At 33.6% G+C, this 15,890-nt stretch overlaps 1 protein-coding gene across 2 annotated transcripts in view; it reads right to left on the bottom strand.

Moving 5' to 3' along the window:
- Positions 1–15,890, bottom strand: part of LOC145266710 (cysteine repeat modular protein A-like) — a 199,509-nt gene that overhangs the window by 126,009 nt on the left and 57,610 nt on the right. The window contains exons 6-9 of one of the 2 annotated variants that reach the window (XM_080122634.1): positions 15,305–15,460; positions 9,298–9,441; positions 3,605–3,769; positions 2,590–2,754 (exon numbers count right to left, since the gene is read on the bottom strand). In XM_080122634.1, coding sequence (XP_079978760.1) covers positions 2,590–2,754; positions 3,605–3,769; positions 9,298–9,441; positions 15,305–15,460 — 630 coding nt within the window. The remainder of the gene's footprint in view (positions 1–2,589; positions 2,755–3,604; positions 3,770–9,297; positions 9,442–15,304; positions 15,461–15,890) is intronic. The other variant, XM_080122635.1, reaches the window with a different exon arrangement.

Raw genomic sequence — 15,890 nt, 5'->3', positions numbered from 1 at the left:
ATGACTTTTTAAATAATAACATTATTTCAGCACGGATCACTCTCTGCATGAGTAATCTTATATAGAAAAACAAAAAAAAAATCAAATGCAAGCAACAAACTTTTTTTTGACCTTATATAATAAAGAAAAGATGTGTAAATTAAAAAATTTGGAAGATAAACAAATGAAATATGTTTTTTTTTTACTTATCGAGTTAACAGAAAATAAAACCTTTCGTCAATTCGTGGCTGTGAAATGAATCGAACCGGAAGTTCAGTTTTATCAACAGAACAGATTCGCAGAAACGGTTAAAAAATATATTTATTTTATTTAATATTTTAATTTTAATTAGGTACATTTATTTTAATGACATAAAAACATACCTCGACTCTAAAAATGGGTTGTCTGAAAATTTCAAATAAATTGGTAACGTAGAAATATGGTTTTATTCTTTTAGAACGAACCAACTTTACATTTATATATATATAGATATATAATGCAAATATTTCTGATAAGTACAGTTTTCTTCCAAATATAGTTTGCCTTATTTTTGTATTATTTTTCTCTAGCATAATTTCCGTTTACTTCTGTTCATGAGTTTCTTTTTCTTTATCAATATAAGACGTTTTTAAGCAATCTATCGTGATCTATGTGTTTTTTTATTTCTTTTTTCCATTATAAAATATTGTCGTTTCAGTTGAAAACTATACATATTTCAATTGGTCCAGCTTAACAGTTTTTTCACAGACATCACATATGAAAACGTATTTGCTGGAATTTATATCCAGAAGTCACTAAAAGTTTCGGGAATTCATGTTGGCATATAAAACAATTTTGACATCATTTATTTCAAATATTTAGTTTTGTTGTCGTCTTTTACAAAATTATAAAATGAAACAATAAAAAAATAGGGAAAGAACATTTGACAACAATTGCATTAAAAAAATAATATTTTCATTCAGATTTATCGATTTTCATATTTAATCCGATCAGCAGCTTCTCCCTCCACGAGGGGCGTGCAATAAGTAATGCCCCTAACCCACTTCCAGTTGTCTGATCTAGCTGAAATTTTGCATGTGCAGTCTTTTATATCTCTACGGGTTATGTGGTAAATTACAACTCTGACCTAATTGTGGTTTCTGTTTTACAGGTGTTTGAACTGAGTCAGGTGTGAAATGGAGCCTGTTGAATGTCGAGCAGTGATCCGGATTTTGTATTTGAAAGGACGCACACCCCAGGAGACTTTTGATGAAATGAAAGAAACTTATGGTTATAATGCCCCATTATATGACCTTGTAAAACGCTGGCATCGTGAATACAAACATGGCCGGAAGTCTGTGGAAACAGCTCCCAGACCTGGTCGCCACCCTTCTGCCATTGATGAGGCATCTGCCCGTCAAGTTGAGACTGACATTTTGGAAGATCGGTGCTTACTATTCGCCAAATAGCTCAAGATGTCAAGATTAGTACAAGGTCTGTGGAAACTATCATTCATGACCATTTACATATGCATAAGGTGTCGGCCAGATGGATTCCCAGGTTGCTCACACCATTCCAGAAGCGAGAACGCGTCGAGTGCTCGAGGATGAATTTGGAGATGTGCCAAGAAGATGAGTCAACGTTTTTCAAAACCATGATTTCACAGGTTGAAACCTGGGTCCATCACTATGATCCAGAGATCAAAGCCCAGTCAATGCAGTGGAAGCATTTGGACTCACCACCTCCAAAGAAGGCAAGGGTGCAGTCATCTGCTGGCAAGGTCATGTTCACAGTCTTCTGGGACCAGGACGGAGTAGTGATGACAGATTTAATGGCAAAGGGTACCACAATTACAGGAGCCTATTATGCTTCACTTTTGAGGAAATTAAGGGAAGCTATCAAAATCAAGAGGCGGGGCAAGATCAGCAAAAGTACCCTCCTCCTGTGCTGGACAACGCTCCGGTCCACAACTCGCATGTCGCCAGATCAGAAGCACGGGCGTGTGGTTATGAAATCCTAACCCATCCTCCTTACTCTCCTGACCTTGCACCTTCGGACTTTCACCTCTTCCCAGCCATGAAGTTGTTTTTGAAAGGAAAGCATTTCACAGATGATGCAGCCTTGATTTTTGAAGGCACGTCCTGGTTGAAGGACCAACCTGGGGTGTTCTACAAAAACAGTCTCCACAGCTGCATCAAACAATGGGAGAAATACATAACTCTGGGTGGTTCTTATGTAGAGAAAGACTAATAACTGTGTCAAGTTTCGTTGCTCTACTGCTATGGAAAGTAGGTCAGAGACATTATTTATTGCACGCCCCTCTTATGATATATGTTTATCAAGGAAGTTGGTACTGACACATCTCTATCAATTACCAGTTCTCTTAGTTCTACTTGAATCACCGGATTCAAAAAGTTCATACTGTTAATATCAGAGAGGAAGTTGGAAAAGATATATCTCTGTCAGTTACTAGTTCTATTAGTTCCATTCGAATCACCGGATTCAAATAATTCATAGGGTACATCATTATCGCTTTACTACATGTTTTTAATAAACTGTATAATTTCCATGGAGCATGCTTATTAGAATTGAAATAAAAATTAAAATAAATTGTGGAGTTTCTATACTTACGTATAAGGCAGTCAGTTTTACTGGTAGAAGCATTTCCAAATGTTGTAAAGGTTCCCGTACAAGCGATGCATGGATAATCCCCACTGTTTGCTTGGTAAGTTCCCTTAGGGCAGACTATGCATGCACTCATAGAATTATTAAATTTATAGCCAGGTGGACAGTTCACTAGAACAAATAAACAAATGAAATTTGAAATTGAAAATAGCAAAAAAAGAATGAAAAATCCATCTTAAAGTTTATATCTATCTACATCCATATGTGCCAGAGTTTGATCATCGATTTAGTGGGCAACGGCCTGACATCTGTGAATAACGTGATCCGGCCAATCAAAACACCTTCTAGTAAAACCACAGACGAATAGTTTGTCTTACGGATAATGGGTGACATGTGCTGGGAATTTATTTAAAGTGAAACTGATTTGCACATAGCTAGCCCTACTCTCTCATCTAAACCAGCCTGGTCACATGACAAAACAGGGTCGAGACAGTTTGAAACTAGATGGAATGCAGGAGCTGCCAGAATTGTCATCGTCCTTTTTAGATGAAATGCATGGTGTTTCTAAATGGTAACCCATCTGGTACTGGTCAACCACAACGTTGCTTAACTTTGATGATCGAATGATAACTGGTGTATCAATGTGATTATGTCATACCTGAACCACTTCACCTTTTGTAGACATAATTTGCTCTAGGGGCATTCAAGGGTGTTTACACTTATATCTCTGCGAGCCAACTTTTTGTAGAAGGTGAAACTAATACTTAAAATTAGAAACTTTGTATTCTTCATATTAACTCTAAGACGTTAATTCTCCATTTTATTTACCATTTTTATTTATATATTGTTTAATGCATGTTTCTCCGCGAGACTGAAGATATCACAGAACAATCAATGATTTTCAAGCCAAGTTTAACTTCAAACAAACAGAAATTCAATTATTCAAACAATTGAAACAGAAATTCAATTAATCAACAATTGAAAGGAAAACACCACAAATTAGTCTAATCTATTCTCTTACCTTCACTACAATCATCAGCACTTGTACTGCCTGTTGAAGTTGTTGTGTAGTCTGAGTTTGGGCAACTTATACAGCTAGTATTTCCCTCTGAATCTTTGTATTGTCCTTTTTCACAAGGGAGGCAGGAAGATGCATTTGCATGGTAATAGCCGACTGGACAATTCACTGCAAAAAAACGTTTAGAGTTTTTATGATGTATATACTATTTTGATTGCAGAAATTCCCTTTTGGACCAAATTATCGTAGGTTTGCATTAACAGATGCCACATAAAATGTTTTATGTCTGAACTATTACTCGCCATCTTATGTCGCTTTTGTTACATATGCATTCAGTCATGATATTACAATGCTAGATTCCATCCGTGGAGAATCACCATAAAAAACGCAACATTATGAGGGAAATAACTGCAAGATTACATACATAGACATACTAACTCTAACCCTAAACTTCTGGAACAAGTTACGATAAGTTTGCAATAAAAGATGCCACATACAAATTTATTATATCTAAACTATTACCCACTATCGGATGTAACTTTTGCACGCCATTACATATGAATTCAGTCGTGATATTACAATGGTAGATTCCATCCAGTGAAAATTATCATTACAATCGCAACATTATAAGATAGAAGGAGCTACAACTTTTCTCTCTATATATTTAGTCTTACCACAGCTATCAGTTGTCATATTCCTTTCGATTTTTACATTAAAATTACTGTCTTTTTCCCGGCAATCTTCCAGCTTTTATCATTAGCTGAAACCGGATTTTCTCATATTCCATATCGAAACGAATTTCTACATTAACGAACAGCTCTAAAATTTGACAAACATGGCATCCCCCTTCACAGGAGACACTAACGTTAAAGCGACCAATATTTACCGATTATTAATCACTCAGAAATAGTCATTTACATATTGCCAACCTCATAACACTACAGACATTCGCATGTAAAAACTTGCATGGTCCGATCCTTCTGCCACTATGCGCAAGACACAGCAGTTTTTAGTGCTAAAAAATAAAAATAAAAGCTATTAATCACACATAAACAGACAATTAACTACTAATAAACTTATTTCATGGAAATAACGTGCGCAAGGAAATAATTCATATAAATACACAGTCTTCTCCGTATATGCTTGCAACTTTTACCAACCAATTAAAATTGCTTTCTATACACAAAAGAAACACAATAGGTAAACCCTTTGAACTGTTTAATAAAAATTCATTGCTTGAATATTCTTAGCTAAGTCTCATTTATTATCGGATTACTATGGCCAAATCACTGCTAAAATTAATCGTCCGCGTCCATAAACTTAAACATCGAACTGAAGGACCAAGGTCAGTAGAACAAGATGAATGAGGAATATTCTCCCAACTAAGTTCTGTTATCTTTTATGAGGCGATTCTTGCTGTGTTGGGTCGTGCATTGTCCTGATGAAACATCACTCCTTTTCGAGTCACTAGAGTATGTCTTTTATTCCTCAAAGCAAGGTTCAAACGCTCTAATTGCTGACATCTTTTGCCAATCTGACCATATTCAAAGAATAACATTATTCTCATGGTCCTCTTTTCGGCTGTGGCTGAGGACTTTCCCCTTTACCAAGCCATTGTCTACGATGCTTAACATTTCAATATAAGATCCATTTGTCGTCACCAGTCACAAATTTATCCAAAAAAGATGAAACAAGTTGGCGAGAATGGAGAGAAAATCAGATGTCGACTCCCTTAATTTCATCGTTCCATTATTCCTCTTACCTAATCTTGTTGTATAGTTGTTTCCAACTACAATGGGTAATTCCACTGCATTCCTGGGAATCGTATCTAAACAGCAATAATGTATTCACTTTAACTTTTGATCATTACGTTCGATTACAGCATTCTCCTTAAATGATAATTATAATCGACACTAATTATTTCGTTTATCTAAATTATAACTAAATTAATTCCTCATGGAGAGCCCAAGTCTTGTTAACCTACAATGAAAGACATAAGTGTCGCATTGTCTTAACTATTCTTTCACTATTAATCGATATACATTTATTGATGCTTTTTCTAAAAATCTCAAATAATTTATGCCAACAATTTTTTAATAAATTAGATTTGAAGGCTGCACATTACCGACGCCCTATTCGTAAACATGAAGCAATGTATACAGCATGCGAACTGACGGACGCCTATACGAATTTTATCGGTTACCTTTTCGATTAACAAACTCGGTAGCTGTGTTCCAACGTTTTATGCACAATGTAATCCAAGAATACAACCTCAAAGGTACATTGTCAATGGAAGAAACACTTATAAAGGATTGGTCGAAAATATGAAAGCATTTGTTTTCAGGGTTCAGTTGCAGATTAAGACGTTTGACAACTTTTTTTTTGTCAATCGTCTTAATCTGCAACTGAACCCTGAAAATTTTGACTATGGTATAACCCAACTCAAATTTTTAGGGCACCTATTGTAAAATGGAACAATCAGTCCTGATCCAGATGGACTCACACTACTAAAAGAATTACCAATTCCGAAATGTAGCAAGTCTCTCAAAAGAGCTTTAGTTTTCTTGTCATACTATTCACGATGGGTAGATAATTTCTCCAATCGAATTTCACCTTTGTTTAACATTACATCATTTCCTATTACTGAAAAACTCAAAAGTCAATTTCAGGCAATAAAAGATGAAATTTGTAAGGCTTCGGTTGCAGCCATGGAGAATGAAGTTCCATTCACAATAGAAACGGGTGCATTTGCGACAGCTTAGCAGCCTGCCTTTCTCAAAATGGACGTCCAGTAGTGTGATTTCCAGGATCCGGACGCAGTCCGAACGTCGACACTCAGCAGTAGAACGTGAATCAGCAGCCATTGTCGAATCTGTGCGTAAATGGCGTGATCTCCTACTCTTCGACATTTTACCATCATTACTGACCAACAGGCCGGTTGATATATGTTCAAAACTCAGGCACCAAACCACATTAAAAATGATAAACTACTTCGATAGAGACTTGAATTTTCCAGCTGTTCTTATGATATAGTATATAGACAAGGTTGTCTTACTAGCTCTGCAGTTACTCTTTCTCGTTCATGCTCTACTTCATGCTCATTATCACTAAAAGACATACATGAAGTGCTCTGTCATCAAGGAGTATCGAGGCTGAATCATTTTGTGAGACAGAACAATCTCTCTATGGAAGATGTTAAACGTACCTGTGCTGAATGTCAAATATGTGCTGAACTAAAATCAAAATTCTTCAAACCCCCCTCAGGTCGTTTAATCCATTCCCGATCACCCTTTGAACGCCTCCCAATAGATTTCATGGATCCAAAGCAATCTACGAATAATTGCAAACACCACTCGTGAATGTAGATGAATACTCACGCTATCCTTTTGTCTATCCATGCCAGGATATATCAACAAAAACTGTCATAAAATGTCTCCAGAATTTATTTTACCTTCTTTGGTTGCCCAGACTCCATCCATAGTGATCGAGGGAGTCAGTTTATTTCAGGGGAACTAAAAGAGTTTCTCTGACAACATGGAGTTGTGATTACCCATCCAATCGGCAATGTAAAATGCGAGAGAGTAAATGGTACAATTTGGGAAACGATCAAACTCATCCTTAAGACCAGGTAACTTGATTATCGTCATTGGCAAGAAGTACTTGACATTGCTTTGCACTCTATTCAATCTCTTCTTTGTATAGCAACTAACCCAACTCAACATGAGAGAATATTTAGTTTTTCGAGAAGGTCGGGTACCAGATACACCCTCTTAAATGTTTGCAAGGAGGCCCAGTTCTCCTTAGAAAATTTGTCCGTCAACACAAGTCTGACCCCTTGGTAGAACCAGTATAATTTTGCCAGAATTCTATTTCCTGACGACCGTCAGTCAACAGAAGATCTAGCTCCCACCCCGGTCACTGACCCATTCTTTACAAACTTGGGATCTTCTGTCTTCACTGATCATTGTAAACCACCATAGTCTACCCTATCAAATAGCTCTGAACCAGAGGTGACTGATCAATATGAGCCCTCTAAGAATAATGCAACACCAAATGGTGAATCTTTCTCTTCAGTCGACAAAACAAAGTGTCCAGAAACAGGAGAGCCCCCCCCCCCCTATAATTCAGTTTCCTCTCCCTCTTCGCTAAAATCTTTAAGACGCTAATCAATCAAGCATTAGTTCATCACCTTGAAAAACCTCATATTGTTTCTGACCAACAGTACAGATTTAGGCAATGTCGTTCTACTGCAGATATTTTAAGTTCATCTCTGACAGCATACACTGGATAGGGCGAATGAAGCCAGGACTTTGATATATCTAAGGCCTTTGACAAAGTTTAGCATGTAGGGCTGCTAATAAAACTGAAATTATACGGTAAAACTGGACGTATACTAAATATAATTAGATCCTTTTTAGACAATAGAACCATCTCGGTTGTCATTGATGGACGTTATCCAAGCAGCAAACATTAATGCGGGAGTACCTCAGGGGTCGATCCTTGGACCACTTTTATTCATGAGATTCATTAATGACCTCCCCGATAATATTGTGTCTGAGATGAGTATATTTACTGATGATAGAACGCTCTATAACATGCATGAGGAAAGAACAGATGTACACAAATCCAAGACAATAGCTGAATCCTTAAAAAATGATCTCCAAACCATAGTGGAATGGAGACGTTAATAGATGGTAACATTTAATGCTTTCCTTTAATAATTACAAGAAGCCTCACCAATCACCGATATCGATGACAAATAATATCTTACCTGAGAATTCTACCTTCTAATTCTACCTTCTTAACATTCACAGGGAATATGAATAGGAACAAATACATTGACGAGTGTGAAGGCTAATGCAAAGAGGATGACATCCCTCTATCGTGCTAGAAAACTACTCACACCTTAGAATATTCTGTACCTCTACAAGGCCACCAATAACCCATGCATAGAGTATTGTTGCCACATTTGGTCTGGTGCATCTACCACTAGTTCTCCCTCTTGAATAGGGTCCAAAAAAGTGTCTCACTCTGTCAACTAGGCTCCTACCCCTGTCCCATCGCCACAATGTTGCGTCCGTGTGTCTGTTTTACAAGTATTTTAATGGAATGTATTCTGATGAACTCATTGCAGGTGTGCCCCTCGACGTACATATTCTTGAAAAACCTGCTCACCTCTTCACTGTTGGGGTCCCTAAATGTCAGAAAGTTTTTTTTACTCGAATGGTGTTTTCCCTAGAACGGTTAGACTTTGGAATTCCCTTCCTTCTACCCGCTTCTCTGGCTGTACTGACATGCAGAATTTCAAATGCAAGGTAAACCAACATCTTGCATTTCTTAGGCTCACAATTAGTGACTCCTTACGTCCAAGTGACGATATGCCTTGTTTGGAGTGGAGATGAGTAGAAAAAATGTCTCGACTGTGAAAAGACAATCTTTACATCGTTTTATTACATTTCAATATTTTTGTCCATACTTACCTAATATAGATAACTCCAAAAATAATATCCATTTCTAATCAATTAATGGTGGTTAGAAGAGCGATATCATATCTCTTCAGGACCTTATTTTTTATTCACCAAAAATCGTGTCATCCTTTGTTCAGATTTAACAGCTTATGCATAGATTTAATCATAATAATTCTATATATTATCTGCACAGTTTTGTTAGTATGGAATTAATTGAATGCTACTTACAGACATTACAAACTGTTCTATTGGCGTTGGCAAGGAAATTAGTTGGACATTTAGAACACTTTTGGGCACCAGATGTTGCTTTGAAATAATTAACTTTACAAAGAGTACAACTTTCTTGCCCTTCATATCCGGCGTCACATAACACTGTAAAATATAAAAACATATATCAATTCGATTTGTGATGCTGCATTAGAAATATACCACATTTGCTTGACAAGCCAGCATTGGTCGTGTATCATTTGTTAAGATAAAAACAATTAACAATAAAAATGCTTAGAATGTTAATCAAGTTATAAAAAGCATGGAGGACTTTAAAGTTTTATGTTGGAGTTTTTAAAGACATCACAACAACAAAATGGTTAATATTCTGAAAACAGCATTGCGAAAATAGAACATCTTTTTCAAGACTCTTAGAAAAGTTTTGAAGGGAAACTGGCCCTGGGGTAATTCCATTTCAAAACATCCAGAAACCTAAGATTTTAAAATCATATGATTTTTTTTTATAAATTTCACCACACATCATAAAAGCTAAGAAATTTTCAAAATCTGAGCATTACATTCCAAGAGGTTGCTGATTTAGAGCATTTTTTGTTTTGGATACAATGTGAAATTTCCCCCAGTTGACATTTTACTGATTACATTTTCTTGAATATTTTCTGTTCATAACATGATGATACCAACAATCCATTCAAGTATTTTTTTGTATCCAAAAAATAAAAAGATAGTACCAGATTTGTCCAAAAATACAGCCTTCTTTGTGATTTTATCAGATTTGGAAAATTTTCACATGTACACCAATATAGGAAAAATAGATGTGCTTGTTATGGTAGCAGAAAATGCTCTAAATTGGCAACCGCTTGGAGTTACATTAAATTTCATGATTTCTTAGTTTTATGATGCCCATCTATGGTGGAAGTTACAACAAAATCTAAGGATATGTGTTTCAAGCCGTGCAGGATTTTACATGGAATCACCCTAAAGTAACTTATTTTCTTAAGATTCCATAATCAACTTAATTGAAGAATTTAAATACAGGCAAGAAAAAGAGGTTACATCTTTGAATTTTTTCTGGTTCCTTAAAATGTTCTATTTACAATTTTGGGTCGGTTGTGCAGTGTCGATCATTTTTCTTGTTTCTCAAATATATTTTTTGAAGTTAAGTTACATTATTTAATAACATATCAACGCTTGTAAATTATTAAATTCCAACTCGCCTGTGTTATATACATATTATGTGTTTGTTATTTTGTGATCATACTTTAAATATGCTATTATATATTTTATATATCTGTCGATTGCTTTAAGGCATGATATTATATTGGTAATTTGAGTAGTTTCAAGTAGTTACCTCATTTTGTTTCTATTACAGTGTTTGTATCTGTTAAGTTAATATGTGTTTTACAGTTTGGTATGGTGTTTACACTGATTGCTTTTTTTATTTAGGTAACTATCAATTTTGATATATGAGTCCTATAGAATCACAATAATTTAGCGTTAACAAATGATCAGTACATTTCATAGCAGAAATATTGTTGACATCCGATAAATACTCTTTCTCTTTTTCTCTTGTGGGCAACAATTGTAATAGTAGTTGTCACGGGTTCTTTTTCTTTGGTAGCATTTCAGTTTCGTTGTAGTAATAACAACGGCACATATACGTTTTAATAAAAGAAATCTGTAGATTTTCATCAGTACACAATAATATTACACATTTGCATATTCCATCTTTGGGTGGGTATGGGAGAGGATCTTTGAAAACACGTCTGTTCTGTCTTACAGAAAAAAGCTAAGAGAATGTGCACGTTTCAGTCTGAACGTTGTGCTTTCTTACATCATTTCACTGAACATGTCAATTTTAGTTGTAACTTAATTCGTAAGTGAAATTTTTCTCTCTAGGTATTTTATTTTAAAGTAGAAAAATTTCATATAGATATATAGAAGTTGAGATAAAGTTATTTCGCTTTAACTTTTCCTCCATTTTCCTTGGTCTAGTTTGATTGTGTGAAGTTTACTATTTGTTTTATCAAATAATATTACCATTTCTATTGAATAATATTTGTAAGAGTTGAAATTGATTTGACTTACCGGGAGTGGGTCGGAGGGAAGAAAAGACATTGAACTGCTGTTTTGCCGTTACTGAGAAACTGGGTGTCTATTTCCTACTAAGTTAAATAGACATTCTAATCTCGTTGGAAATCACGTTGGAATTCTCGCCACTGAGAGTTAGTATGTATAAAAGGAGTTTTCTCACTACGGGTTAGTGATTAGTTAAGAAGCTAGTTACCTAGCTTGCTAGTCGGTTGGCGTCTCTTAGACTGATTACCTCATGATTGTTGTTCGGCAAACGTTACCAGTTAATTGTTACCTTTACAAGGAAAGAAAAGACTGCTTGTAAGCAACGTCACCATTTCGTTGCAAGCCCTTACTGCCTTTTCTTACCCCCCCTCTTGTTGTTAGTGAAATAATCCCGACATATTACTTATGTTTTTTCTTGCATCTCGGTAGGAAATATTTCATTTTCGGCAGATTATATGGATGAATCTGCTTGCTCAGTTTCACTAATTTCCACATGTGGTTCACGATTCATTAGAGTACTATTTCTTGATTATTGATGCGAGCTGTTTATTCCAAGTATTTCTGTTTATCATTAATAGAGCAGAAAAAGCATATTAGCATTATTGTCACAAGAATTGTAATTATTGTCACAAGAATTGTAATTATTGTCACAAGAATTGTAATTATTGTCACAAGAATTGTAATTATTGTCACAAGAATTGTAATTATTGTCACAAGAATTGTAATTATTGTCACAAGAATTGTAATTATTGTCACAAGAATTGTAATTATTGTCACAAGAATTGTAATTATTGTCACAAGAATTGTAATTATTGTCACAAGAATTGTAATTATTGTCACAAGAATTGTAATTAATGTCACAAGAATTGTAATTATTGTCACAAGAATGGTAATTATTGTCACAAGAATTGTAATTATTGTCACAAGAATTGTAATTATTGTCACAAGAATTGTAATTATTGTCACAAGAATTGTAATTATTGTCACAAGAATTGTAATTATTGTCACAAGAATTGTAATTATTGTCACAAGAATTGTAATTAATGTCACAAGAATTGTAATTAATGTCACAAGAATTGTAATTAATGTCACAAGAATTGTAATTATTGTCACAAGAATTGTAATTATTGTCACAAGAATTGTAATTAATGTCACAAGAATTGTAATTATTGTCACAAGAATTGTAATTATTGTCACAAGAATTGTAATTAATGTCACAAGAATTGTAATTATTGTCACAAGAATTGTAATTATTGTCACAAGAATTGTAATTATTGTCACAAGAATTGTAATTATTGTCACAAGAATTGTAATTATTGTCACAAGAATTGTAATTAATGTCACAAGAATTGTAATTAATGTCACAAGAATTGTAATTATTGTCACAAGAATTGTAATTATTGTCACAAGAATTGTAATTATTGTCACAAGAATTGTAATTAATGTCACAAGAATTGTAATTAATGTCACAAGAATTGTAATTAATGTCACAAGAATTGTAATTAATGTCACAAGAATTGTAATTAATGTCACAAGAATTGTAATTAATGTCACAAGAATTGTAATTAATGTCACAAGAATTGTAATTATTGTCTGAAAGAACATATTGGCATAAGTGTTTTAGTGTCTGTTTATCATTAATAGAGCAGAAAAAGCATATTAGCATTATTGTCTGTAAGAACGGATTAGTATTATTGTTTTCGAAATATATTTGAATTATTACGCTAAATTTCATATTGGCACCAGCATTTGTATGAACGTAATTATAGTAATATCTAAAAGAACATATTAGCATTAATGTAGCCAAGAATATGAGTGTCTGTAAGGCTTTATTGTTATTACTAAGAACATATTGCCATTATTGTCTGCAAGAAGATATTGGCATCGGTGTCTATATGAATATATTGATATTCCTTTCCGAAAGAATATATTGGAATTAGTATCTTAAGAACATACTGGTATTAGCGGTTGTTAGAAAAAAATTAGCATTAATGTCACAAGAATTGTAATTATTGTCACAAGAATTGTAATTAATGTCACAAGAATTGTAATTAATGTCACAAGAATTGTAATTATTGTCTGAAAGAACATATTGGCATAAGTGTCCTCCAAAACATACTGGTATTAGTAAGAAAACATTGGCACAATTTTCTGAAAGAACATATTAGCATTAGTGTGTTCAAAGCCATATTGTTTTTAGTGTCTGCAACAACATGTTGATATTATAAAGAATATTGATATTGTAAAGAATTTATTAGCATTATAATTCTCAAAAGCATATTAGCATTAGTGTCTCCGAGAACATCTTGGCATTAGTGTCTTAAAAATATATTGGTATTAGTGTCTTCATTACATATTAGTATTAGTGTGTTCAAGACTATATTTGTATTAATGTCTTCAAAAAGCGCATTGACATGATTGCCTGCAAGAACATATTAACATTATTGTGTTCAAGAACATATTGGTATTAGTATTTATAAGAACACATTGGCACTATTAATAAGAACATATTAGTTTTGGTGAATTCAAGAACATATTAGTGTTTTCAAGAGTACATTGACACTATTATCTTCACGATCATGTTAGTATAAGTCTGTTCAAAAACATAACGATATTACTGTTTGCAAGAAAACGTTGGCATTATTATCTTCAAGAACCTTCTGGCATTAGTGTCTTCAAAAGTTATGAATATTAGTTTTTGCAAGAGCACATTAACACTATTGTCTGCAAGAACATATTGTCATTAGTATTTGCAAAAACCTGTTGATATTGATGTTGCAAAGAACATCTTAGCATTATTATCACAAGAACATATTAGCATTACTTTCTGCAATAGTATATTGACATTTGTGGCTTCCCTTCCAAAGAAAACAAAACCTATTTTCATTAATGTTTTTAAAACATTTTAGTATTAGTGTATCAAAGAACATATTGGTATTAGTATTTGCAAGAACATATTAGTATTCAAGAGCATGATAGCATTAATCTTTAAAAGAACGATTATGAAGTTCAATAGATATAACTATTGCACACCTGTACGTGTCATTCACTTTGTAAGAATGTTTAAATTGATAGAATTAAAAGCTAAATAATTTGAAGAGTAGATTTAAAAAATATAAAAAAAATAACTAACAAGTAAGGTGAAAAAAATTGCAAATAAATATAGAAAGACATACCAGGAAATAAGGTAAAGAAAATTGCAAATAAAAATAGAAAGACATATCAGGAAATAAGGTAAAGAAAATTGCAAATAAAAATAGAAAGACATATCAGGAAATAAGGTAAAAAAAATTGCAAATAAAAATAGAAAGACATAAGGAATAAGGTAAAAAAATTGCAAATAAAAATAGAAAGACATATAAGGAATAAGGTAAAAAAAATGCAAATAAAAATAGAAAGACATAAGGAATAAGGTAAAAAAATTGCAAATAAAAATAGAAAGACAGATAAGAAATAAGGTAAAAAAAATTGCTAATAAAAATAGAAGGACATACCAGGAAATCAAAGTCTTTAATTTTTTTAGATGACGACTGATTGTTTAGATTACTTGTATTGATTGGACTAGTTTTCTCATCTTGAGTGCAATAATCTGATCAGTACAAGGAAATCCTCACAAAATGTTTAAGTACATCAGAGGTAATATAGTCGTGGTAGTAATTTGACAGATCTCTGGTTCAATGTTTTTTTTTTTTCCATATAATTGCTTAATGGTGATTTTTTTATGCATCTAATTAGAGAAAATTGCGAAAATCCGTTTTAATCATTTATAGATTATGAAAATTTTATGGTTAATATTTTGTTTTGCTAGGTTGTGCACAAACAAACAAATTCGATTTGACCGAAAACATAACCTCCTTGGCGAAGGTAATAATACGATTTTCTCTTCAGCAGAAGAAAACGATGGAAAAAAAAGAGGTAAAAAAATGCTCACTTTGGCACTCAGTGCTTTCGATAGCTCCTTCACGATATGTGTATGTGTTGCTTGGACATTTTTCACAGCTGTATTTATTCTTGTCTGGTTGGTAGGTATTATTTGCGCATGGCGTACACTCGTTATTGTCGATAAATGTACCTGCTGGGCAAATTCCTGTTAGAAAAAGAAGGTCGGAGATTACCTCGGCCGAAATATTGTTAAAATAACGACAATTATGAGAATAATACAAATTAACAATCCTATTCTAAGAAATAATTTTGGCAACTTTTTCGAATATATTAACTTTGAAAATGCCCTGAAATTTATATTCTAGTGAGACAGTTAATAAGAATTATTTATATGAATTAACTGTAAACTTTCGACTTTGGTGCCAAAAGAAAAAAGTCTGAAATTGTAAAAAAAAAATTCAAACGTGTGTGTGTGGGGGGGGGGTAGTTGATTGATAAACACTCTTGACTGCCAAAATTAAATAAGTCCGAAAAGGTCTATAAATAGAGTGACTATTTTTGTTATTCCAAAAGTTAACCCTATATTTGATTAACAAAGGCAAACAATTTGCACTGAGGATTGAACCTTCAACTCC

The sequence above is a fragment of the Euprymna scolopes genome, chromosome 41, assembly GCF_053919585.1.
Source record: "Euprymna scolopes isolate OS-2025 chromosome 41, ASM5391958v1, whole genome shotgun sequence".
NCBI classification, from domain to species: Eukaryota; Metazoa; Mollusca; class Cephalopoda; order Sepiida; family Sepiolidae; genus Euprymna; species Euprymna scolopes.
Note: the sequence above shows the minus strand (reverse complement) of the source record. Positions and strands in the feature narration are given on the sequence as shown.